This window comes from Parasteatoda tepidariorum, chromosome X2, assembly GCF_043381705.1.
Source record: "Parasteatoda tepidariorum isolate YZ-2023 chromosome X2, CAS_Ptep_4.0, whole genome shotgun sequence".
NCBI lineage: Eukaryota > Metazoa > Arthropoda > Arachnida > Araneae > Theridiidae > Parasteatoda > Parasteatoda tepidariorum.
The window spans coordinates 57503696-57529538 of NC_092215.1; the positions used below are offsets into that span (position 1 = coordinate 57503696).

A 25843-nucleotide genomic window follows, 5' to 3' on the forward strand; every position below is an offset into this window, starting at 1 on the left:
TAAAAAAATGTGCATGATATCATTTCAAAAATAATTTATTTTGTCAACTAAAATGAAACTTCTGTATGAATACATTTTAAAATTATTTTTACAACTATACAGCATTTACCGAGATAATATTAACTCTTCAAAAACGTAATTGCGACGATTTGTGCTAAATTTAATTAATGGCAAGAAAAATGATAAACGATTACTGTCTTTTTTTTCTTTTATAGAAAATGTCATAATCTTGAAATGTATACAACTGATGAAAGTAAAATAACAGTGATGGTAAAAATAAATGAAATTAAAGTTATAAACAAAATTTTATTCAATGCATAACTTATTCAAAGAAGACGATTGATAAAAATCTTCTTTAGTCCTTTTTCGTTGCAATGCTTTCCTGCTATTTCTACTGATTGTCACTGGAAACAAAGTTATCGGTTTAACATTGAGATGTTAACCTTTGATACCAGGAAGAGCTACATTGCATATGATCAAACAAGAAGCAATATTATCAAATTTTTATCTATTTTTTAATAGAGTTTTTTAATAATTATGTTTTCACTTCCAATAAAATCTTTTTTCCATTACATTTTATTGCTATTACTTTTTACTATTACTATTAGATTTTACTAATAATTCTTTTATCATTTCTTCTACCATTTTTTCTAAGCTTAATAAAAGCTTATAAGATATAATATCACCTATTATGTGTTAATAAGTTTATAAAAAATGAAACTAATTTATTAATTCGTATACTTAATTTCAAACTTTTTTTTTTCTCATTTCAAAAAAAATAAATAAATACAATTTAAAATGTATAAATTGAATAGCAATGCAGTCATAAAATAAAGGAATCGGAATACAATGAAACATGCTATCTAAAATCATTCTAATTTCTCTATGAAATTTGCAGTTCAAATATATATTATACAATTATATGAAGTTACTGAATCTACTTGATACATTCTACAGCATATATTAGCATATACAGCGCATGAACATTATTGGATTTTTACGACTGAAAATAAAAAAAATTTCTAAAGACAATTTTCTTTTTTTTCTTCTTATTGTTAAATGTTAAAATATTTTTTGTAATCTTTTTATTGATAACCTCATGCCTCATTAACTAAAATTTAAAAAATAAATAAATATTAGAAGTTCATAAATAATATTTTTTTTTATTAAGTAGCTTCAGTGCGGGATACAAGAAAACATTTGCAAACGGGTTATAATAAAACTTGTTTAACAGTGATTTGTTAAATTAATATAGCCTTTTTTTCCCTCGCTTGTCTCTATGCCCCTTGCTTTCTTCGATGTGTTTATTCTTTTTACTTTATTTTAAAAATATATATTGTGGGGGTAGTAGTTATCGGCAATGTCAACCCTCATCTATGAAGGGGTATACCAGCATTTAATCGAGTTGACATGTCTTTATTATATACTAGTGAATTGTCTTTTTGTAGTGGTAGATTTACTACAGTACTCCCCCATCAGAATTATATCTGTGATAGAATTCAATGAACGGATACCACAAGTTGATTCATTGATGTTTCGTGAGAAGCCGGGACAGCTGTATTAAGATCACCGTATTTTTTGAGAGCTGATCGTGAGAGCTGTTTTAAGTTCACGATCATGGTCGCTCTTGTGTTGCCTTTAGAAGTCGAGTGTATACGTTGTACGTGATCGAGACTAAGAAGCAACAGCATGAGGAGGACAATGTCGCAGTCACAAGTAGCAAGTGAACTGTTCTTTGTGGACCAGCCATCGAAGTAGGCGTGTTCAGATAGAAGTGAGCGTTACTGTTGAGGTAGGCATGTTCACATCACGTGCGAAGGTCACCAATTGTTGGGGTGGTAATTATCAGCAATGTCAACACTGATCTATGAAGAGGTACCGCAACATAGAATCGAGTTAAGATGTCTTATATACTAGTGAATTGGAATTTTATTTTTGTAGTGGTAGATACACTACGTGTATTAAAAAGAATGATTACCGAAACATCCTGTGTGTATGAAATTTTCTATAATAGTTTTTGTGTGACGAGGTGTGTAAAATTAAGTAATAAGACTGACGACTAAACGTATGACAACCCTTGACTCTCCAGGTGATGTTGGAGGGACAGTAGGTAAAGCTTAGAAAAAGTGTGATCTCATAGATTCTGAAGATTCATGTGGTTGTCTGAAGTCATATTTCTTCTGAAATCAGTTTTTGAAGTGCATTCTAAGAAGGGGTGATATTAAAATGGAGCAACGGTGTGCTATCAGATTTTGCCTCAAATTTGATGAAAACTTTTGCAGAAACAGCGTTTTGTCACGTACTCTGGTTTTTCGGTAATTTAAGTCATTTTCAGAAGCAATAGAATCGATGAATCATACAGCGAAAGACCTTTAACAGCAAAAAACGATTAAAATGTCAACAGAATCTTTTTGAAATTGAGTTTTCAGATCATCGATTGATGGTCAGAATAATTGGAGAACAGTTGAATTTGAATCACACCATCTTTCATCAGATTTTGAATTATGACTTGAATATGAACTACGAAAAGGGATCATATCTCTGAGACCTAAAAAAAATAAATTTTTAAAAAAATCATCAAGAAAAATTCAACCCAGCACCTCTTTATTTTCTGGAGTCCTTTTGACTTTTTCCTTCACCCGATATCGAAAATTCATCTCAATGAACGTCTTTATGGGACATTGGAAAACATTTCAAATGCTGTAATCGACTAGAAAAGGACTATTTCAGTATTCGAGTGACATTACGACTATGAAAAGTGGACGACCCTCCTCCAAGGAAATTATTTTAAGGGAGACAATATTGAATTGTAATTCTATTTGAATAAAAAATATTTAAAACATAGATCTCATTACTTAGTGGGTCGTTTCAATGTTGGAAAAAAAGGAAAACAAAATATTCTAAGTTCACTTGATATTATTTTTTCCATCCATTATACAAAATTAGTTTCTGTTCCCTCACGTTCTGAGTGGTATAAAAATTTAGTATTTCATTACTCAAAAGAACATTATTTTTTTATAATGGTTGCCCAAAAATAAAAAGTTTCTACAACCAAGATCTCCACCGTTCATCCATTGCTAAACTGAAGGTTTGAGTTTTCTTCATCTCATAACATCCATAATTGTACTTCAGTTGTTGGTCTGGACTTTTGGGAGAGTAACCACATCATAACAACAAAAAAAGCTATCTCTGATTTTACTATTCATGCAGTTTATCTTACTGATGATGGTGTCAGTATGGAAAAAAATATACTTCTGTAGTAAGTTCAGTGAGTAAGATTCTGTACTAGAATCTTACTCACTGAATCCAGAGCAACCCCCCACATGGCAGTAGCTTGGTGGCCGCAAAATTGTGTATATATATCTATATAATTATCTGTTTGAAAATATCGCCTCATAGAATATGCTGTAGTAAGCAGCTGTATACTACCTAACTGGAAGTAGAGCAGCTTCAAGAATCAAGAGCTCGTAATTGGTGTTGTTTACATTTATATTGAAAATACCATCCAGTGAAACAGCAGTACGCAATTTACGAATTCTCTTTAAAAAAACACGTATTTTAAATATTTGGCAGACTGAAGTGATTTTTTAAATAATGAATCGTGCAATATTCTTAAGCATACATACACTACTGGCCATTGAAATTGCTACACCAGGAAGGAATACAAATAACAGAATGATATTTATTGGGCACATACATTATAGTTGGAAGAACAAGTGATTAAATTTCAGGATATTTGGATGTCCTGAGGAATCAGTAGTCAGAGCAGACTCCCCTGGCAACAGGCGAACATGTTCTGTGTCAAGGAAGGTCAGGACAGTGCGGGCAACATGCGGTCGTGCATTATCCTGCTGAAACGTAGCGTTATGGAGGCATCGAAGATAAGGCAGAGCAATTGACCCTAACACATCCGAAATGTAACTGCTGCTGTTTAAAGTGCCGGCAAAGCGAACAAGAGGTGATCGGGTCACGTATCCAATGGCGCCCCATACCATTACTCCAGGTGATGGGCCAGTATGACGATGTCGAATGCAAGCTGCCAATGGGCGTTCTACACGATGTCGCCAAACACGAATGCGGCCATCATGATGCTGTATACAGAACCTGGATTCGCCTGAAAAGACGACATCATGCCATTCCTGTGTCCAGGCTCGTCGTTGATCACACCATTGGAGGCGCTCCTGCCTGTGCTGCAGCGTCAAGGGAAGCCGAAGCCATGGTCTCCGTGCTGACAGTCCATGCTGCTGCAAACGTCGTCGAACAGTTCGTGCAGACACTTGTTGCCTTGCAAATGACCCCATTTGTTGACTCAAGGTTCGTGACATAGTTGCAAGATCCCTTAAGGCCATGTGGATAACATGTCGGTCTTCTCGGCTGTTAGTGATGGGCAACGTTGTAGCAATTTTAATGGCCAGTAGTGTATTTCAATGTTTTTACAATGAGACTTGGTATTCACTAATTTCTTCAGTAACAGAAAAAAGAAATATCGTAAATTCTATAAAATCTTGTGAATGTGCATTATTCTTATAATCTCTTCCAGATCCTTTACAATTTTAGGACCTTTCATAATCTCTTGGAACTAACTTGCCTAGAAAACTCGATCAAATATGTAAAACTGATTAGTCCTACAACTCTGAATATAAATATAAAAAATTTATGTAAATCTGCTTCAGGTATGAAATCTTTAAACAAATGAAGTTAAAACATAGTAAAAAATGCAACGTCATATAAAAAGTTCATTCTAAATTATAGGAAAATCACAAATAATTTATTAATCGATTCAAATTTTAATTTCAAGGGAAATTCAAAAGAAAAGACTTTGCTTTTTGGTCAAAAATCACACGAAGAAATGTCTATTGCCTAGAAACCACCAATTTTTCTGTTAACTATTAATAAATAAGCCTTTCCGAGCTAACACAAAATTTTTGAATGAATAAGATTCAGATTATATTTCCTTCTTTTTTGTTGCCTCAACTTAACTGCTTATCAAAGGGAAAAAAATAAGGTTCTCTTGTCTATTACACAGTTTATGGCTATCTTAAATTACACTATTGTTTGGCTTTTTTGTGACTATCGCCAAATATGTGTAACTTCCTAGCCCTCTAATTTACGTCTGGCGATTTCTGAGAATAGGCGCCTATTTTTGAGCGATCGAAACATGTCGAATTTTATTACTATCTTCATATTTTTGAAACAAATAATTCGTGAGATCAAAAAGAGGCGCCCACTCTCAATAATCACCAAACGTGAAAGAGAAAAACAAAAGTGATTTGAAACAGAAAATTATCAATAAAAAAAAAGTGAGAAACTAAACTAAAAAAACCACGGTAACCGAAGAAAGGAAACAGAAGCATGAATATCTTGCCATTGCATCCTTGCCTACATCGGACAAACCAGATGTGCTTTTAAAATTTAGGATAAATGAACACGCTAGATATGCCCGTTTTCAAAAGTGCGATAAATCATCTATGGTTGAAATTTTGGGCGCAAATTTAATTTCCAAAATGTCAAACGTCTTTTCACTCCTGTCACATCAGCTCATCTTAATGCCATTTAATCTTGTTTTATTCATTTGAATGTCTTGTTAAAGACGAGAGTGGAGCGTGGAAATGCCTTTTGCCTTGATTTGCCTCTCACTGCTAATGCGGTTTTTTTAGTTTTTTTTTTCAGCTTTCTTTTTCTTTTTCTATTTCACACTCAACTACTGCGGTAGTTCTAATTTTGCTTTTCACCTTTCTTTTCGTTGGCAACTTTACATATTTGATTAAATTCACTTTCGTTTTCCTCATTGACGTCTTGAGAATGGGAGCCTATTTAAATATGAGATCTATTAAAAATAGTGATTAAAATAAAGTGGACCATCACTAATTCCATGTTCTATAGTTTTTAAAATTAGTTAAATCATGCAATTAAAATATTTCAAACTTTATATCTTTGTTTAAGATACATAATGCTTGCAACAGTTTAAAGTATTAATAGGAATAAGACGCTTTCCTAAATTTTATTTTTTCAGTTTAATTTCAGAATTATTTTCCGTTACTTGGGTAAATAAATTTGCAATACAGTGTGCTTATATTCATTACTTCAAATTACAATTTTTATTCAATTTAAAAAAAAAATAAAAAAAAAAACGTTTCGGAAAGAAAAAAAATTCTTCTTAATGCTGCAATACGTCAAAATGGACATGGCTATGTTTTAAGCTCAATTACAAATGACAAAAAGGTAATTAATTAAAGTAAATAAATGACAAAAAGTTAATTAATTTTTTGTTTCTCTAACCCTTAAAACTTAAATATACTTTTGCTATAGCTAAATAATGGCATTAATGTCAATAATGCTGAAATATTACATTTTCATACATATTGACTACCGTGATATTTGTTTATATATCAGCATATTGATAAAATATCAACATTTAGATAATAAATGCTTATTTGCAGGCTAAGATTAGTTGTGAAGTAATAAATAAGTTCATTTAAAATCTCTAGTTATTATAGTTGCATATTTATGGGGGGGAAAGTGAATATTTATGAATTCTTAATTCAAAATATATATGAATTATGAATTCAAAATATTAATCAATCAATAGTTTAAAAAAAAGATAACTGAGGAATGCTTTTTAAGGGTTTGGTTACTCTTAATTTGAAGCTTAAAACATCAAACCTTTTGTTTAAAATAAATTATTTTTTAAAATAAATGGAATTTTACCAATGCTAACTGGAAAAGTTTTACTTTAGAACTTGAATCTATTTTTGGCACTACTTCTAGTTTTTGTAGATCCAGTGAAAGTATCGACAAGACTTTTGATAGATTTTCAACATTTTTGATATAGCAGAAAAATGGATTCCTAGAGGAAAGCAGCACAACTATAAATCCTTCTGGAATGAAAATCTTGCATCTCTTAAAAATTATCCTCTATTCCCGTTCTACTGCTGAACTGTCTAAAAAGCCTGACGACGTTCAAAATTGGAGAAAGTCTGTTGCTGTCTTCCGCAAAGAAATACTTTCTGCAAAACGAAATTGCTTCAATGAATTCATAGCTAAAATTGATTATAAAAAGGATGGTAAAAATGTTTTCAATTATGTGAATAAATTACAGAATAAATTTAACATACCATCAAGAGAACCTTTTAGAGTTGGTAGTCGTATTTTAACTAATGACAAGGATATTTCCAATTCCTCTTTTTATTCGTCTAAACAACGCTTGAGGAGAGATCTCAAGGCTCAGTAGAAATTCATTAAATGGGAAATTCGGAACTTTTCTTCATATCGATCTCCTGGTCACGAAGTCTTTCATCGAAACTTCGAAGCTCAAAGAGGACATCAAACGAGTAAAGTGTGGTAAGAGCCCTGGACCAGATAACTTTCACCCTGAATATTTGAAACATCTTGGCACCAATGCGCTTTTGGAACTTTATAATTACAGCTGGAACTCTGGGGTACCGGCGGTTTGGAAAAAAGCAATCATTGTCCCTATACATAAAAGGAGTAAACCCTTAGACGATCTAAGCAGCTATCGCCCTATCTCGCTGACAAGTATTTTATCCAAGGTAATGGAAAAAAATTATTACGTGTCGTCTAAACTGGTACCTTGAGTCTCATAATCTTTTAACTCCAACTCAGGCTTGATTTAGGAAAAGTCAGTCTACAAACCAACAAGTTACTTTTTTAAGCCAATCCATTAAGGATGCTCTTGATCAGAGAAGCTCTGTTCTAACTGTTTTCGTGGACTTCGAGGGTGCTTTCGATAGTGTCTGGAGGCTCAAATGTATCAAAAAATTACAGACCTTGGGTATGTGCAGCAATATGCTATTCTGGATTATAAACTTCCTATCACAGCGTTTCTGTGCTACTCGTTTCGGTAGCTCCATGTCTAGCTTTAAACAATGTGAAACTGTCTTGCCCCAGGGTACAGTGACTAGCCCAACATTATTCAATATCTTCATTAATGACTTCCCTGACATATTGACTGGTGATAGACTAACTAATACAGCCCTTTTTGCTGATGACCTTGGTACTTGGTGCTGTGCACCAAAAAAGGACCAATCCAGATTAAATATCAGCCTAAATTTGACCCTTGAAAGACTCGATTATTGGTGTATGGATAGCAATATGACTGTAAACTTAAAGAAAACTACTAGTCAATTTCTTACTTTAAATAGGCAACCTTTCACTCCCCGCGTTGTTTTTAAGGGTACTACTTTGCAACATAATGATGTTTCAACTTATCTGGGCTGCATCTTTGATTTCAAACTGAAATGGAACAGACATGTTGAGCATGTCATAACAAAGGCAAAGAAGACATTCCCTATCCTTAAGGGACTGACAGGCAAGGCCGGATTAAGCACTAAGAACACTAATCACGCGCTTAGGGCACCAGAGGTAAAGGGCGCACCACGAAGCACCAAATAAATAAAAAAAATTCTACTAGACATAATTTTTTATACATTTTAATTCCAGGGTTTTAACTAAATTGATATTGTGTTATAATTATTTAATTCACGCGGAGACGAAAAAGAAAGTTGTGTATTCACAAAATGATCAATGCTTTTTCTTAACAGACCACCTATATAGTCGGTGAATAGCAGAGACCTGAAATACAAAACTAGAGCTGGGAAGAAGCTTTGTGTATACAAGCGTAACAAATTGATTTCCTACACTGACTGACGTGTCAAAGTCAAAGCATCCTTTTCGTCTCTGAAACAGCTTGGGAACCTCTAAATCCCCCTAAAATTTTGCTTTTTTTTTCTTTTCAGTGAAAAATACTACCTCTCTATATACGGAGAAGATAAGATAACTTTTAAATTGTTCTTCTTTGTGGTAACTTCTGTTACAGAAAAGTAGAAGGGCGAATAAAGGAGAGGTTCCTTGACTGGCATATTTTTTAAAATCAATTACGTGATTAGGAGCTACATCAATTTTCGCATTTTCCGCGCACACTTGTCAATTGAACATTTAAAACTTTGATCAGATTTTAGAGAGTGACTCGATCTTGACTAAGTATTTGTTCTGTTTTATTTCATGTTCGAGGAGACTTAGCTTAAATTTAAAAGTATAAGTCTCTTTTAAGATTTAATAATTCAACGAGGTTATAAAAAGAAACAAGGATCCCCCAGAGATTCTTTGAAGACTTCACGACTGGCGTAAAAAGTAACAATTTATTTTTATCAATTTAGTTTTAACTTGTGTTTCCCCTTTTCATTTATAGATTATTGAAAACGTTGTAACAACGTAATGGGATTTTTATTTATTCTGAGATAAGTCACTTTAATTAATTGATTTTAAATAGAATATTTCAAATGAAAATTACGTATACTAGTCAACGGAAAAATTTTATTAGATTCAAAATTAATGTGGAAAAAGTAGGCATATTTTATAATGCAAAATTAGTTTAATTTATTTTAGACCAAAGGAATAATTTGTTTATAAGGGGAGTCTGATGTTTTAATCCAGTTCACGTTCAAATGGCCAAATTTGATTTGCTGTGCGCAAAATAAAAAGTGAACGTTCAGAATAACTTTTAGTCTAATCTAATGATCAGATTTTCGCATACTCAACCTTTGTAGTTCAAAGACTAAACCATAAATATAAATCGTTCAAATTAATGCTGACGATGTTTTATGCTATGATATCAGACTCAAAAAAGTACTTTCTCAGAAAAATATATTTTCAAAAAAAAATTTCGACTGTTTTGGTATTTTCACCCTTGAAATAAGGGGGAGGGTGGATGAAATCTGGAAAAAATGATCCCAATAATTTATACAGGAGAGCGATTAAAAGATTAGACCTATCCATGTTAATTTCACTTTTTTTGAATTTTGCCATATCTCTGCAAACTGCTAAGCAAATCAAAAAGTTTTTGCACACAATTTTAAAATTCCTTTATCCGAATATAATTTTATGTAAAATAATAATTATTATAATATATTTTATCTACTGAAGGGAAATTGAATTGTAAGGTATTATATTGTTAATAAGTATGTAATTTTAAACAACAAAATACGAAAATTTAAATTAAATTGATGGAATAATTCTAGAGAAATCAAAATTAAAATATACGGCGTTTTGAAATTTGCTAACTCAGAGACTATTCGATCTATTTCGTTCAAATTTTGAGCTTTAAAATTACATACTTTACTACGGTGTAAAAATTTGTATACTGTACAGCAGAAAAATGTTTCGACAACTTTTAGATAAAATAATTAATAATTATAAAATAAAAAAAATTTAATAAAATTATCCTTGGATTAACGAATTTTATAATTGTGTACAAAGCTCTTTTGATTCGCTTAAAAATTTCTCGTGCTATCTCGAAATGCGCAAAAAGTGAAATTAACATTAAAAGTTCCGAACTTTCGACTGGCTCCTGCATAAACTATTGCTACCGTATTTTCCAGATTGTGGCCAGCTGACATTCATATTTTGAAAATCGGAATTCCAAATCTGTGGGAAATGAGATATATTTTTTCATAGAAAGTGCGTTTTTGCGTCCGATTTTGTAATTAATTAATTGGCTCATTTAAGATTTGACTTTTGAACCCATTAAGATTGAATCCTAATGAGTGAAAATCCGATTATTTAATGAAAATTTGCTCGGGGGAAATGAAATTTGCTATCCACTTTTTTATTTTGCGCACACCCTTTTTCAGAAAATATTGTATAAATTTTAAAAAAAACTTTTTTTCCCCTTCATGTAATAGGGCACGATTTTATAAGTTTTTATAATTAAAAAAATATTGAATTTATTTCTTGTATTTTTTCTTTATTTTCATGATTAAGCTTTTAATTATAATTTCTTTAAAAGAAGAGTTCATATTCTACATTATTTTTAAAGTTAAAATATACATCAAAACAATATTTTTGAGTATAATTTAAACCAGTTAATATAAACTGAAAAAAGGTTGCTTAAAGTCAGCTACTTTAACAAGCTGATAATTCGTCCATGCTTCAATAACTTTATATGTTAATAACATTTTAAATTACTTTAATAGTAATGCTTTCTGAAGTTCTATGCTTCGTTTAAATAAAAATCACAGGAAACAGATTAAAAAATAGTTATAATACTGAACAGGTCACTGTTAAATTAAAATTAATAATAAATTTTACTTAAATATATAAAACAACCATATTATATTAGTGCATAAGCTTATGTATAAAACATTTCTAATTCTCTTTAAAATCATAATAGAAAAAAATATAACTTCTCAAAATAATATTAGATTATTTATGCATATCAAAGATATTGAAGACTATTAAAATTACTTGTTAATTAAGTTATTTGGTCTGCATCAGTGCAATTGGTTGGTTACAGTTATTACAATCATTTTAAAATATTTGCGTTTAAACCTTCACTGCGCTGTGACGAGACCGATAATATAACTGATAGATTTTTTCTCGTTAAGCTGTTTCGTAGACTATCTGTAAATTTACAGTAAAATTCATGTTCAATACAATTCAATACGAAAGCATATCGTGCGTCATTAAATAATCACAATATCACTTATGTACAAAACTCACTTTTTCACAAACATGAAATTAACATATAATGGTTTAATTATAAATTAAATTTATTATTAATTCAGAAATTGTTTTACATTAAACATAATTAATGTATAACATTATTTTTGATTGATAGTTACAAATAAAATAATAATGTAAAATAAAATTTTAAACACTACATTTTTCAAAGGAGTGGAAACAAACCGATTTTGTCACAAAAGCCAAATAATTTCGTTAATAATAATAATAAATGCCGTAAATAATGAGAAATCTTTTATGAAGTCATGAAGAACTGTCCCAGGTTTCTTAACATTCTAAGAGAGAGAGAAAAAAAAAAAGAGTTGTTTGTTATTTTCATTTATTATTAATTTCCTTTATATACTAAATTAAGCTTTTGTTTGTTTTTATATTCTCCATAAAAATTGGCTAAGTTCGATAATTTTTTGTACGTGAATATTAACTTGACATCCACAATAAAAATATTTTTTAGCAAAAAATTAAAAAGTATATTTGAAAATTTTACATAACACCCAGAAAGTTTGAATAAAAAATTAGATTTTATTTTCTAGAATTAAAATTAAGAAAAAAAAATAGCTTGTGGGCCAGGAATTTTTTTTAAAAAATGAAATACCAGGAATGTTGAAATTATTTTAATTTTGCTCTAAAATCGAAGAACACGTGATTAGCCTTGAAAAACTTTCAAAGAGTTTATTGAAAAATTTTGATTTCCACCAGATTCTCTGCAAAAAGGGTTAAATTTTTCAGTTATATAAATTTATTTATTTTTGTAAACTTACTTCAGTTTTATTTTAAAAAAAATATTTTTTTAAATTTATATTGATCTTCTTAATTACATTTAAGGAGCACCCAAAAATGTAAGTGCTTAGGGCCTCTGAGGTTCTTAATCNCAATTAATGCAATGAGATTTTAGACTTTTCGGGAGCCCCATCAGAACTCGGGGCCCTGGGCCAGGGCCCATCCTTAAAAACGGCTCTGAAGATCTATATTCAACCAATTTTGAATTATTGCAATGAAGTGTTGATCTCAGCTTCAGATGGAGTTTTAGAACTCCTTGATACCTTCCAAAACCAGGTATTGCGCAGGTATTGATACCTGCCAAAACCAGGTACAGGAGGAGTTAAAACTACCCCCATACTTGCTATGCAATTACTTTGTGATCAACAACCGTTGACTAATTTAATTAAAAAGAATGCAGCTATCCTGTATAATAGAGTAATGAAACTCCCTTATAATTCCTTTTGGCGAAAATACGACTGTGGCAAGACTCGTTATCTAAAGACTTCATCCCGTGTGTTCGTGAGAATCAGGGACTGATCAAGACAAATTCAGGCCCAAGGCTCACAAAATTTTCCGGGCCCCTACGAAAATATTTTGAAATTAAATTTCTGAAGAGTAGTCCTAACAATAAAAATAATCTATTGAACTGCATGATTCAAGAAAAGCATTCGAAAAATTTTTGAAAGCAGACAATTGAAGATTATTTTTCTAAGATAAAGTTTACGCATCTAAATATTAAAGCAAATTATAAAACAACAAAACAATGTTGTTTGAAAATAAATATAGTTTGGTGACCACAAACAATTGAAGTCAGTGATTTTTGCTAAAACTCACTGATTAGCTGAATTATTTTTAAGATTGTAGCCTTCCATCTACAGCTTTACATATTTGTTAAAAATAAGCTTTTAGTTCCTGTTGACACTATTATCATTTATAAGAGAATTAGCGAAAATGCATTCTCGTTGCATTTGCTTAAGCCGTTGGAGTAAAAATTACACCAAATAAAATTCAGCTATACTTTCGAATTTGATTACTGCAATGTTTACCCGAGTTTGGTTTATCACAATATAAAGAAAATTTGAAATAAAAAGTGCCTTTTTTGAGATACACTGTTTCTTTCAGTATTTTTTTTTAGAAAAGTAATATTGTGAACTACTTACTAATTTTTGAGGCCCCCCAGAAAGTGTGGGCCCTAGGCGATAATCAGGTCCTGGTGAGAATACCCAACCCAATATAATGTAGTCAGCAGTGCGCCACATGAACTGATGTTTTTAGCAAGTCCTTTAGAATATATGATTCTCGATGTTAGATTGGACTTAGTTTTGAATGTACGGAAACGTGACACAAGTCCTAATGTACTCCATGCCTTGGAAACCATCAATATCCATTTTCCCCTGATGAATGGCTTCACATCTACATTGACGGATCTCTCTAGGATTTCTCGCAGGGTGCTGGCGCTCGTATTTTTAGTGAAACCTTTTCTTTTTATCTACATGCTGGGCAATTTTCAACTCACTTTCTAAGAGAGCTCAAAGCCATCCATGTTTCTCTCCAACAACTTGCTGTTCGTCTTACCCGTTCTGAGAAAGCTGTGATTTTTTCCGATTCCACCTCTGTCCTGCAGGCTTTGTCAAGCAACCCAGAAAATAGTAGTTCCCTTGTTTTGAGCTGCAGAGAACTCCTGAAGAGGATTGAGGGAAGTGTTGCATTTCAATGGGTCCCATCCCATTGTGGTCTTCGAGGAAACGAAATGGCTGAATTTTTGGCCAAAAACGGAATTCATATTCCTCAGAGATCGCGTAGAGATCTGTCCTTCCATTCAGCTAAACTTGAAATAAAAAGAATCTTCAATCATTCCATTGTTTGGCATCTCACGCTGCTACAGATAAGTCCTGGAATGTGCTCCGTGGAACTCAGTGTTCCGGATTCACCCAGTGCTACTGCGGTGGCTATGTTTAGACCGGACATGATTGACTACGTTCTCATTTATTTCGCCCCAAGCTGACTACTTCATCCGATTGTCTTTTATGTAACTCCGGACAAGCCATGAGCGCTGCGCATTTGGATAAGAGCTCAGCACTCAAAGACTTTGACTGTATTGTGAAGAAGGACTGGAGAGCTAGAAGCCTATTGACCTAATAGTCAATGGCTGGCATTTGTTTAATAATAATTGTTTAAAATAAACAACAAAAAACCAGTTTAAGCCCCAAAGAATCCTAGTTCTACCTAAAACAGAAAACGCAAAGCTTTAGCAAAATATGGGAAGGTTTTAGGTTGCGACAGGACTTATAAGCGAATATGATGAATCCTTTGTTGTGTGCAAGAGACTTACATAACAGAAATAAAACCTCTTAGTAGTACTTTATTTTTGTCATACTGGAGCGGCAGTCAGGGACTCCCTAAGGATACGAATAGATTCTTTGCAGAGAACATGGCTCCCTCACTTTGGTATATTGACGATAAAAGTGCGCAATAAAGCATTTTGAGGTAGAACTCTTTAAAAAGCACCGATATCAACGTCGCAGGTTTATTCCAGTGTTCATCCACTAGCTCACTGATTGCTGCCAGTGATGCGTGACTTCGGTGAACTAGTGGAAAGCGTGTTTTTAAATCAGTCCACCGTGGCACTGTTTTTCCTACTAAGCCCACCTGAAAAATGTTTATTTTATTTTTTTCTTTATTTTAGTTTAGTGTTTGTTTGGATTAAACTGAAAGAGGTCAAATTTTCGATTGGCTTTAAATTCTACATGTAGATCAAGAAACAACTTGAACTTGATTAAAAGTAATGGTAATTATGAATATTTCACTCCTCTCAAAAATAAGCTAGAAATGACAAATTCTTCTAATGACGGCAAGTCAATGAAAGTCAGGGGAAATGTTTATAATGAAAATGGAACAGTTCAGAGGTTCCATACACTGTATGCATTGTCTATTAAAATTTCAATACTAAGATATGCCCATGACTGTAACAAGAAAAAAGTAATGGTATATGTATATTTGTGGGGGAAAAAAAAGAGACATTTCTTTTAATACTTTTATTTATATATTAAAATCGTTGTAATGCACTTCATGTAAAAAAATGTACATTTGAGCAAAATGATTTTTCAAATAGAAAAAGCTTTTCTTAAATTTATACGTTTCGTGAATATTTATTTACGCAAACCATGTTAAATTTATATTCAAACACAATTATCAAACGATAATTGAAATAGCAGAGCATATGGAATGATTAAATTTAATAGTTGCTAATCACTATTCATAAACTCTGAATATATACAATGTGTCATCATAAGACAAGAAAAGAAAAACATATTGAATTTTAAAAAGGTATAAAGCTATATTTAAATGCAACCAATAGTTAAAATTATTATAAATAACTGCCTAAAAATAGCTCGCATACTTTTCAAAAAATCCAACAAATATTCAAAAGAACTTAAAAAACAGAAAATGTCAATAATAGAATTGACATGATAAAAATATATTTTAAACATAACTATTGTTATAAAGCAAATATAAAGTCTATAAATCACACGTTTCATTAATGATTAATAACATTATATGGAACTACTTTTTTTTAAATTTTATCTTGTAGAAAATGATGAACCTAACAATTAATCGGTTAATTATTAATGTTACAATGAATATTTTAGAACATGAAAGTTAGATTTTGAAAACTTTTTTAAATTAAAGAAATATTTCTCAATTATAAATATAGATTCTAATTAAGTTTGTAAATAATAATTTAAACTAAAAGATCCTACTCACAGTCAAAGGGGAAAGAAACTCCTATACAGTTCAGCACTAAGTACAGATATAAAACAATTAACACCTCAATTAATTAACTATCGTCAATAGTTATACAACAAAATTAAATCTCTAATGGCCATTATTATATACGGCTGAAGATATTGATGTATTGCTTTCAAATATATAGATTTTGTTTTCAATGTCTGCTATATAAGATTGTAAGTAGAGGTTCTTTTCATTTTTGTTAATTTATAAAGGGTTGTACCTTGAACCAATTTTGACTATTTTTAATGTCGAATGTAATTATTGAAATAGCTTAAAAATTTTGCCTACTAATATTAATGAGTGTGAACAAATACTGTCATACACTTTGGGAGAAAATTTTTTAAGTAAAGAAAATTAGTTCATACCTTGAACCAATTTTCTAAGATTTCAAAATCTTTGTCTCAATGAATAAAGGATCTAGTCGTGTATAGCTGAATTCTCATTGCGCAATATTAATTTAAAAGAAAAGCCAAACCAAAGTGACAAAAAAAAATTCAGTAAACAGTGATATTCAGATGAGAGAGGTTAAAATAACTTAAGTTCTACGGTAATCATTTAATTAAATAAGGTTAAGCTCATTGAAAAAATCTTAATTCTTTTGCATACAAGTTCCATTTGCAAGTATTCTACACGTTTTAGATAACAGCATTTATGAAAACACTGATTTTTTTCAAAACACATTTCTCACTAATGCTTAAATAGAAGTAACAGTCACATATGTAGATGTAACACTGCAAAAACTAAATTTGTAGCAATTTAACTCCACTCTGTGTACTTTTACAAGATGGAAAAAGTAAATCACAAGGCTCAAATAATAAATAAATAATAAAAAAATGCTGCATTTTATTGCGGCTAAAATTGTTAGTAAGAGATGTTCAATAAAGATAAATATATCTTTATAGATTATTTTTATTTGATATAAAAGATATAACGATTAATAAAAATAATAAATGCTACATTTATTTTGATTTAATTGTCAGTAAGAGATTTTCAATAAAGAAAACTTCTTCAAATTGCAAAGAACAATATTATACATACTTTTGATCAATTTATATAGGTTGACATCAATACTTTCAATAATGAGCTTAAATTATTTACATACTACTTCTGTTCACTTCAATTTAACCAGGTATGAAAAATCCAAAGACCAAATCAAATAGACTACTTGACTTTGGCCAAAAGAATGCCATAAAAATGATCTATTAATTTTCTTTATGCTTGCTTATATTTTATTCCAGAATTATATAAAAATTAAGTTTCACAATTGAAGACAAGATATAAATATATGTATATTTATGTAGTCAGTTTAATGTTATCACAATTAATATTTAGAAATTAGAAAATTGTTTACAAGAAGAGTTAGTATGGAATTACTAAAGTTGAAATGATGTTAAAAAATGTTATTTAAATTAAAAATCTAAAACATAATCTAAAAAATTAAGATGGATATTATAAAGTACTAATACTTTCTTTTGATACAATGAGCCACAAAGGCATTTAACAAGTATTTGATAAATTTTATTTTTTATGTTCCCTTAATAACTGCAACAATAGCAAATTAATATGCAGAAGAAAATATATCTTATGAATAAGTACTTTAACGTAAGTATAAATACAAACAAGTTAAAACATGAATGATAAATACAAAATATAAATGCAACTTTAAAAACATTTACAAAATTTTTTTCTTCAAAAATGCCCTTTGCCAGGAGAAAAACATGCGAATAAATGAACAAGGATAAATTTCATCTACTTCAGTTGAAAAAACTTTGTTTTAAATAAAAATCCTAGAACTACCTTTAAAACTTTTCTAAACTTCATTATTTTTATTCTATTATAAAAGTCACAACCAGTTTGGTAAGACTGCAAAGTTTTGTAACTTTGTGTAATTTATGTACAATGCACAAAATAAAAAATAATATACAATGCACAAAACGATTTTTACATAACAGTCCTATTATGTAAAAATCACTGGATTTTTAGATAATAGGACTCGGTCTTAATAGTTCTTAATCTTAAATATACTAATCAATTTGTGTAGGTAGAATGATAAATTTAAAAATCACACAGTAAGAAGTACTTTCTCTCAATATTCATGATTTTTTCCCCACAGACAGTTATATAGTTAAGTCACACAAGCTGTTGGAAATTTGAAACACTTAATGTAAATTCATCCTTTTTCACAAATCACCATAACTCTAGAACTATTTAAGCAATTCAAATTTCTTTTACACTCAATTATTAAATTGGCTGATCCAAAGATATTGATCATACCAAATAAATTTTAATTTAATATTGAAAAAATTTTTAATTTAAGACATACAATATTTTTTAATCATTTTAAACTATGTAATTTAGTTATTTGAAACAGCAGTTTAAAATTTTATATACTTTACAAATCAAAAACTTACTTAACCATTATTTAACTAAATAGTAAAAAATTATAATCTTAAATTATATTTTGCTTAAAATTATCTTTAAAGACACAGGTTTTATATTTATGTATAATAAATTTTTATTCACTTGAAAGTTCCAGAGATATTATAAAATACACAAAAAGGAACTAAACTAATGTACAATCATTTTCATAACTTAAATCAACACCTGCACAAATTAATTAACACATTTAAAGTTAGACCTTGGAACCTATAAAATAGCTTGTTAATATTTAAAAAACCAATTGCCAAATTAAGAATGACAAATTTTTTTTTTTTGCAATGTACACAAATTGGGCTACATGAAGAAATAAGGTTAAATAGGTAAAGATAGAAGTAAAAAGGTAAATGAGAGACTAAAGTACTATCTTAACTATCTGGGCACTTATTAGCACCCATACTACTAGTAAGTTTAAATGAATCAGATCTTAAGGACTTAATATAAAATAAAATGGCACAAAATTAAAAACTTTAAATGCTACTTAATAAATTACAAAGAAAACAAAAATTTTGATAAAAAGAGAGAGAAAAAAAACATACATCATAATTTAAGTCTATTGTAATGAGATTTAATTATATTTAACCTATATTCACTCATTTGAAAGTTTACTAAATATTATTTCATACATGTTTTATTCAAACACAAATATTATTTCAAATTCCTAGATCTTAATAAAAAGTGAAAATAAAAGTATAATAAAAATTCCATGAAAATAGAATAAATTTCCAATGATCTGAAATGCAAAAAGTAATTTCACAACTAGAATTTATACCTAAATAAATCTTTAAAGAAGTTTCAACTGTTTTAAAACAAACAAAAATTTTTAGATGTACAACTGATTATAAATTGTAAAAAAGAAAAAAAAAGGATTTTAATCAATGCCAAACGATCAAACTTAAAATAAATACAAAATTTTATTTTAAAAGCACAAAACAAAAAATAGAACTTGACTGAGGTAGGAATCAATATTTCAAATGTGCTATGTACACAAATGCTTATTAATTATGTTATTAATTGATACATAATTTTTTGGGGCCACTTTGCACTGTGTTTCTTAATTCATAGGATTATTTATTTTAAATATAAGGGTTTGATTTAGCAATTTTTCAGATGATTTCACAACATATATTAAGATACTTATTTTATTGAAAAATTGTGCCTTTATTACTGAAGAGTTAATATCTTTTTGATTTGTTGAGATAAAACCTAGTGACTAAAACCCTTGGGCCTATAAACCACATTAGGAAAAAAATCTATTTCTATGCCTGTTCAATAAAATTCGACTTAGCACTAAAAGCGAATTTCGTTATTTTAATTCAGATTATAGCCACAACTTTATATAAATAAATAGTGAATTAGTTTAAAACAAAAGAGACTATACCTTAAGTGATAATTTAAAAAAATGTTTTTTGCATATACAGTAGAGAACCAATTATCCGAAATGCTCGGGACCATCGCTATCCCGGATGTTTGAATTTCCCGGTTTTCTGGATCAACCAAAAAGTGTCGTTAATCGATGTTTTATCGAACCCGAATTAGAAGGAAAAAGTGTAATGCATAAAGTAAGAGAAAAAAGAAAGGTACTCCTAACTTTAAAAAGAAAAAAAAATGGTAGAAATATAACATTTAAAAGAATAAAAAAATTTGCAAGTTTAGACAAGAAAATCAAGTTTAAAAAATACAAAATTCTCATATTTATTTTTTAAAAATAATTACAATTCCTAAATTAAATAATATAAACAAAACCAATGATTAAATAACGCAATATATTTCATACCTAATTATACGGGGGAAACGATAAAATAAAAGGAAAACTTATTAATCTAAATAAAAACACTTGAAAATTATCGAACCGAAACGATAGTTAAAAAAGGCACTAGCATAAATATTAAAACCCGGAACAAGGCAAGATCAACAGAATTTTAAAAAAAAACCTAATGATAAAATTTTTTATGAATAAAAAGAATTAATTTGTTGAGTGCGAAATTTATCGCGAAATATCAAACGTAGTGGAATCAGAAAAACAAAACTGCAATCTGCTTCAGAAAATAATCCTATGTTTAAATTAATAAACAATTCTCCTTTTATTCTTATTTTTTTGTTGATAAAAACATGATATTTAATTACAGCAGATGTGATTCCACAGCAATAAAAACTTGCAAATGATACCGCACTTCCAGAGAATGAGAATTTATTCAGAAGAAAAAGATTTTATTTTTATTAATCGATGTTAAATAGATAAATATATTTTTCTCTTTCATCTTCTGTTCACTGATGTGCATGCAATGCATTTTCCCCACCCCCCTCGTAAATCAAACAGAAAACGAAATCAGCATGCCACACCCTTGAGCTTGATTGACGGCCTAAAGGAGAAAATAAAACATTCCTCCCTTCCCTGCCTTCAAGGTCACGGAGGAAATGACGTTTCTCTGGGTAAACGGGGAAAAAAATTCTCCCCTTCCTTACATTTTCCTCTACTCAACTTCAAGGATGAGTTCAATTTCCGCTTTTTTTCATAATCGTTCTAGTTTAAAATGGCGGGAAAACCGATGAAAATTTTCGCCGGTTATCTGGATATCGGATAAATGGTTCTCTACTGTATAACAAATTTTAAGTTCTTTTAACAACTGTTCTGCAATAAGCCAAACTGCAAAATAATTTTATTAACACAATTATTAAAGGATTATACATTAATTTAGTAGACAAGAGAATATAATATAAATGTACAACATTTTGAAACTAATCCGTTCTAAAATCTATTGATGATCTAAGCTTGATTTTCGTAAACCAAACTCAAAAGCGGTTCGTATTTAAAAAAATTGGGATTTACATTTATAAATGATGTAACAACTTATTTATAATATGCAAAATATGGTTTATTAAACTTTGCTGTAAATAAATATACATAAACATTTAACTACTGCATTTAAAGGAAAAAGGTTCCCAGATAATTTTTTTATATGTAGGATAAAAATTCCAAGTACATAATGATGTAAAAAAATACTTGTCTTGATGATTTTTTCACCAATAACTTGATATTTTTTACGCATGCAATTAAGAAAACATTTATTAAAATATCAGGGAATAGAAATTTTTCAAAATAGAAAAACTAATTAATGATAAAGAGGGAAAACTAAGCACATATTTTAAAATTTAGGAATCGAGATCTGCAGTCAATAATATACAAACTAAATTTTTACCACCTCATGTAAGGAATTCAACTAATGTTGCTAATTTTTCTACAATAACTTATTTGATAAATTGATCCTGACTATTTTTAGTTAGTAATAATCATGTATATGCAGTAACTTAAGCAACCAATGGAATTTGTTAAGTAATATTTCTTATGCATAGTTTTGATTTTATTAAAAAAAAAGGCATTCCTCTTTAAAAGGGTATATATAAGGCTTTTTTTTTCATTTATTCTTTGATGTTTAAATTTTTTTCATATTTTTCAACAAGTCTAAGAAATCGAGGTTTTACAGTAATATAATAAGGCATGATTTTAAAAATACATTGAACAATTTAAAAAAAGATTCTCTAAAATTGTTAAATATTTTGTAACAAAGCACTTGATAGGTAAAGAAAAAACTAAAATTGATTGTCTGTTTTGCACAATACATAGACAAAAAAGTTTAAAATATGCTTATTACTTTCCAAGAAATTTGATGAACAAATTGAAGAATCAATATTTTGAGAAATATATTACTCATATTAACCATTGCACATTGCAACCTAAATCTAGGCTGCAATTAATACGCAAATATATGTCTCAAAGACTGTTATGTAATATGTCTCAAAGAATGTCTCATACAAGGAATCTTTCTATATTAACTTATAGCTTAAAATAGATTCTCCCATTAATTTTTAGATGTAGAAATTGTTCTTTCACAAAGAGCCAAAAAAGTCACCATTCCAATTAAAAGATTATTTTTTGAAAATAACAGATAATTTTTAGAAATATACTCATTACGAAAATCCTGAAAATTCCTTGCAGTCCTTCGCATCCTAAGTTAAAACAAATAGAGACTTAAATTTTCCCCTTTGGATGATGTTCAATTATATTTCAGATTTTCTTACAACAAATTCCCTTTCAGAATCCATAAACATTGTGTGGTTTTTCATGATGTAACTCAAAGTATAACTACAGCCTGAATGGCCAAATCCTAAGACCCTGACAGGGAAAACAACTTTGAATTTGCACTAAGATATTAAATAAAAATTTGTCCTGTTTATGAAAATTACTTGTTTTTTCTACAAATAAGATTTCTTAATCTTAGATACATATTATAGAAAATCAGAACTGCACTTCGATTGAATTAGAAAAAAAAAAAAAAAACAATAGTAGGTTATCCCTAGTAGTCCATGCCTGTTCAACATTTGATTAATAGTTCAAAATTCTTAAAATGGAACTAAAAAGCATGTAAATCCATATTTCATAAAAGTTGAGAATATCTATCAAAAAACACATCTTTATCATTGAATTTAATCAATTAAAAAATTTAAAATGTCTACTTTTTTAAAATTAAGTGATTAAACTCTATGAAGGCTACATTAACACAACAATACAGAGCCCAAAACAGGAAGCCTGAGCCTTTATGCACCTTAAACCATATTTTCAATCTAACCCTATAAGGTAAACTAAAAAATTATCTGTATAGCAAGATTGTATAAAGCAAAAAGTTAAACAAGTTCAATATAAAATAACTATGATTTGCCCTTGCTTGTATGTACAAATTGCATAAAAATACAGCTGACTAAAATAGTTTTTAAAAAAAGAGGATAAAATAAACTTATTTATAAAGAATATTTTAGGGAATGTTCATGGATAAAAAATATTAATTCTTTTGCTAATTTTGAAAAGTAATATGGGAAAGAAGTTCTTTTTCACATTAAATTTTTAAAACACTATAAAAAATCAAAATGTCATTTTAATAACTTAAAATATAATTTTCAAAATGTTTTCATTAGAAAATAGAGATGTATTAATGACTTTTATTAACCATATCAGAGTCACAGATCCCTATTCAATTGTCTTTTTCTAAGGTCTTGCAACTAAAACAATATATAACAGAGCATTTTATTTTTAACGTAGCTGCCAAAATAAAAGAAAAAATAATTGGTAGATTTAATAAACAATTTATGCAAATTAATGCACATGTATGAAATGGCTGACGCCTTCATGTCATAAATTTTCATAAAATTTTTTGTAGAAAAGATTTTGATGAAAAAAGGGTAAAATATTTTTCAGAATTTGTAGAATAAAACTGAGATTAAGCAGCCATTTTGAACTTTGACTCAAATTAAGTTACAAATGGTAACTCATATTTTTATTTATGACCAATTTTTTAAATATAATTTAAATAACCTAAAATACCTATACATATATATATATAAAAGTTTTATTAAAATTATTTTTTTACAGGGAAATACGATTTTCACCACTTTTACTTTCTTCTTTATGTTAAATATTGAAAATTTCAAAATAAAAAAGTTGAAAAAGTGCTTTTTGATTTTGGTAATTACAAGAAAAAAGCTGTTTTTAGCCAAAATATGTTTTTAAGAGTTTCGTCTTTTCTATCATTATTTTTTTCTTCTTACATATCAATGAAACAAATTTTTTTGTTTATAAAATATATAGTTATTACAACTTAACACAAGCACTTCTTATTAACATGTTAATCACGAAGACATGAAAGGAAACCTGGATTTTAAAAATAATCAACTGTACTTGAAATATAAATTTGAACTTAAGAATAGAGAATGTATGACAATATAAAGTAATGAATTAGAAATAATTTTACTTGTCAACAATATTTAACATCAACTTTATATCAAATAGTAGTTCAAATAAGAAATTGTTTTTATCTCTCTTGAGTCTTTTATATTACTAAAAATTTTGATACAAATGTTAACAAAGACTTGTTACGAATGAAAATATTCCTAAGAAATATTACAATCATTACAACATTTACAAAATATAAATGGTCAAAATTTAAAGCAAAAAAAAAGCGAGAAAAAAATTTGTAAAAAAAGCACTTAAAATTGCAATAATGCTTTTGAAAAAATTAGAGCTTTTTTTTAAAAAAGGCGAAAAAAAACTCATTAGGTTTATGAATGAAAACGACCCTTTCAACGCATCTAATTTCAATATTGTCGTCGCATTTCTTTGGACTGATATTATTGCATTGCATTTACTTCGAAAATGTTAATTTTTTATTACACCATTTTTCTTTTATATTTTGCTACACACCTTCGTGATTTAAAGTTTTTTGACACACACACAGCAAAAGAAAACATATTAAGCTGAAACCCAAAACAACAGTGGCAGCCCTAAAGAGTTTTTTTATTATAGTGAGACAAAATATTTAAATAAATAAATTAAAATGTTTAAATAAATATGAAAAACTTTTCTCCAATAATATTACTTAATCTTTGACTCTTACTTCAACACTTAGTAATACTATTGATTGTTTGAATTGTGAAGTAAACAAAAAGCGGAGTAAAAAAAATAGGGATTCTTTAAGATACTTCCCCAGTTTTGGAAAATCATTCTGTATTATTTTGTGATTAAACGAAAAGAAACTGGCAAAATCCAGTAGTCTACTAGATTTTCCAGCAAAGTTGACAATAATGCATTAGTTAATATTTTTTTTAAATGCAAATACAAAAACAGGATAAAAGCAGGATGCCAGTATTGATGTATGGAAACAAATAGTAATTAATGAATAACACACAATGATATTTTCAACAAAAATGATTAACAACATAAAATTTAACAATATGATTTCTTCACTTAGGTCAAACTATTTACAGAGATCAAAAGCATTGGTAATAGAGTTATTTAAAATATATTCCTAAAATTTAATATATTACTATGCAACAACTGTACAAAAAAGAGAATTGCATAGCTCGTCATGACGTAGATTTTGGATTATTAGAGCTTTTATGCTCCGCATTCCAAGCTTTAACAGCTTTTTCTTTTATGGCCATTTGATAAGCTACTTCAAAAGCTTGCCCAAGAGTAAGAATGATTTCAGAAGCCAGTTCCTAAAAAGAATTAATTTAAATATATATGTGGAATGGAACACACACACATTGTGATTATAGTAATTAAGGATTGTCTTTACTTATAAAACGGCAAACATTTTTTATTTTGCAACTTACTTAAAACTTATCTTTATCATTTTCACAAATATAGAAGAGATTTCTTCTCTACAATGATTTTTACAATGATCTACTTTCCAGGAAGACAACTCCGACCTCTCAGCCACGCCAATATATATACGCACATTGTTTCATATTTCTTTAGAAATGC

The 25843-nt window shown here is 29.2% G+C and overlaps 1 protein-coding gene across 1 annotated transcript; it reads right to left on the minus strand.

Annotated features, from left to right (window-relative positions):
- Positions 1-15317: 15317 nt before the first annotated feature.
- Positions 15318-25575, minus strand: LOC122269204 (ankyrin repeat and SAM domain-containing protein 1A-like; the record flags this gene model as incomplete). Its single annotated transcript, XM_043041147.2, is given in 1 exon segment — positions 15318-25575. A coding segment is annotated over 1 exon segment (135 nt), but the record flags the coding sequence as incomplete, so codon positions are not given.
- Between the last annotated feature and the right edge of the window lie 268 nt (positions 25576-25843).